The sequence below is a fragment of the Ascaphus truei genome, chromosome 20, assembly GCF_040206685.1.
Source record: "Ascaphus truei isolate aAscTru1 chromosome 20, aAscTru1.hap1, whole genome shotgun sequence".
Lineage (NCBI taxonomy): Eukaryota > Metazoa > Chordata > Amphibia > Anura > Ascaphidae > Ascaphus > Ascaphus truei.
This window is the reverse complement of record NC_134502.1, coordinates 15,258,759-15,261,357: the sequence shown is the minus strand read 5'-3', so window position 1 is coordinate 15,261,357 and position 2,599 is coordinate 15,258,759. Positions and strand designations below refer to the sequence as shown.

General features: G+C 39.6%; 1 protein-coding gene across 1 annotated transcript; it reads right to left on the bottom strand.

The window, feature by feature from the left end:
- Positions 1-825: 825 nt before the first annotated feature.
- On the bottom strand, positions 826-2,276 carry LOC142470931 (olfactory receptor 9G19-like). Its single transcript, XM_075577737.1, has 2 exons — positions 2,177-2,276; positions 826-1,822 (listed from the first exon to the last, which is right to left on the bottom strand). The coding sequence occupies exon 2, from the start codon at positions 1,768-1,770 to the stop codon at positions 826-828; it is 945 nt and encodes a 314-aa protein (XP_075433852.1). The 5' UTR covers positions 1,771-1,822; positions 2,177-2,276.
- Between the last annotated feature and the right edge of the window lie 323 nt (positions 2,277-2,599).

Sequence of the window (2,599 nt, the reverse complement as noted above, 5' to 3'; positions counted from 1 at the left end):
ATAATGTGTGTATTCTTCCTATCCTCCAATACCTGGGAAATCTCTCCTCCTGCATCTCACTATGCCCTCCCTATTGCCTTTTCTGTTTCATGTTTCCTCATTCCTTTTAAACGTTTCATTTCTCTTCAACTTCTCCCACTCCCCTCCTATCCACATTTCTTCATCTCTCATCCCCTCCACCTATGCCTGTGCCCATACACTGCACCATTATTTATACACCTCTCTCCCAACAACTTCTTTATCCCTCACTAAAAAGCACCCCCACAAATCCTCTATTCATATCCTCTTTCTATCTACTCCTTCCTGCTGCTGGTGATATCTCTCCTAATTCTGGACCCCGCCATATACACACCTGCTCTCACCCACATCTCCCTGCCACCTCTTCCCCTGCTAATTGTGTTAATACTGACAAACCTTTAAAACTCGCCTCACAAATCAAGCATCCCAACAGCTTGCACTCATGGATACTGTCCCACACCCACAGTCACTTCTACCAATCATTGTGGCCAAACACTTCCATCCACTGAACTTATTCCCTTACCTGCTGTCTCTGTAAATCACCCAACATACTGTACCACTTAGATTGTAAACTCTGCGGGACAGGGATTTCCTTTCCTATTGTCTTATTTTGCTGCGCTTATTGTATTATTATAGTTCCCTGTACTGTATTCTTTGTGAAGCGCTTCGTACACTTTTGGTGCTATATAAATAAAGATATACATACATACATGATTGACTCATGTTTTTCTTACTATCAATACACTGTAACTGCAAAAAAACCCAGTTTATAACAATATTTTTTTACAGCATTCACTTTATCTCATTCTACTCAAAGTAGGTTTGTATCATTATACTAATACGTTTCCACAGAGCTGCACGGATCTCCTTGTTCCTCAGAGTATAAATTATGGGATTGAGTAATGGGGTGATGACTGTGTACAGAATAGTAGTGAATTTCTTTAGATTCAATGACTGTCCTTTGGATGGAACCACATAAAGAGCAATCAGTGTCCCATAATATGTGCACACAACGGCCAGGTGAGAGCTGCAGATGGAAAAAGCTTTCTTTCTACCAGCAGTGGAGGAGATCCTGAGTATAGTGATGAAGATACAAACATAAGTCGCAATGACGAATACAAATGGGAAGAGAACTACAGGGGTGGTTAGAACAAACAGTACTGTTTCCATAATCAATCTGTCTGAGCAGGAATGTTCAATGAGAGGGGTAATATCACAGAAGAAATGGTCAATGACATTGGGGTTACATAACTGAAATGAACAAACCAAAATAACTATATTTAGTGTTGCCATAAATCCTAACAACCAAGACCAGAAAACCATGCAGTAGCAAAGCTTGAGGTCCATAATAGCAGAGTAACGCAATGGGTTGCAGATGGCCAGGTATCTATCATATGACATCACTGTAAGGAGGAAACATTCAGCACCTGCTGATGCAGCAAACAGGAAATATTGAGTGATGCAGCCAGCGAGAGAGATAACGGCCCCTTCTGCCAAAATTACATTGAGCATGTTAGGCACAATGTCTGTGGTTAGCAAGATGTCAGACAGCGATAACTGACTGAGAAAGAAGTACATGGGCGTATGGAGCTGGTGACTGGTTGAAACCAAGGCAATGATCAGGAAATTTCCAGCTAAGGTGAAAATGTAAAACATAAGGAAGACAAAGAAGAGTAAGCTCTTGAAGTGGAGAATGGCTGGAAATCCCAGAAGCAGAAATTCTGTAACTGTTGTCTGATTCTTCTGAAGCATTGTTGGATAATAGAGGAATAGCAGATCTTCATAATAAATATCAGTTGTCGTGCTGCAAGAAGAAAGAGTTGGAGACTCATAACACATTTAAATCCTTCATTGTATTGGTATTTATATTCATATAGATCTAAATATTTTAAAGGTAAAAAAACAGGTACTGTATGGGATAGGGTCGAAAAACACTTTACTACAAAAATTGAGTATCCGGATGTTTGGAACCCTCGGAGGTAGCATGGAAACCCACAAATGACAGGAGATCGAAATATATAAAAACTGTTAGAATTTAATGTAACAGAAATAATAGGACAGGGGAAAAAAATTAAATCTGCAAAATATGCAGATATACATTAAAAAACTATACTTGCTAGGTGATAGACAAAAAACAAGATAAAAAATAAGAAAGTACCTGATAATCAGTGGAACTGGAAGCCTGAATCCAAAGGAACAGGGAAAGTCGCAGCTCAAGGGAACAAGAATAACCTATCTCCTGACCTGTAAAACAGAAAGTTTGACAAGCAAAGACCAAACAGGATGTGTGAGGTTTTATAGCCAACCTAGGAGAGCCGCTGGCTTCATTAACTATTCTAATTCTAACCGACTGGAGTCAGAACCTAACTCTTTTGTGTGCCCCTACAGGTCGGTGAGGAGTACTGCGGGAGGGAATCATGAAAATTAGTTATTTTAATTTGACTATTTAGTAATCCAACTTCACGACCAGTTTGACAAATCACCTCTGCACTGAAGCATTTCCATTGTGCGTTAATATAGGATTGGAACATCAGATTTTTATTTTCTAAAGACTACTATCACTTCCGGGACAATTCCTGCC

Excerpts from the sequence above, each read along its gene's own strand:
- LOC142470931 (XM_075577737.1), bottom strand. The coding sequence starts at position 1,770 with ATGCTTCAGAAGAATCAGACAACAGTTACAGAATTTCTGCTTCTGGGA.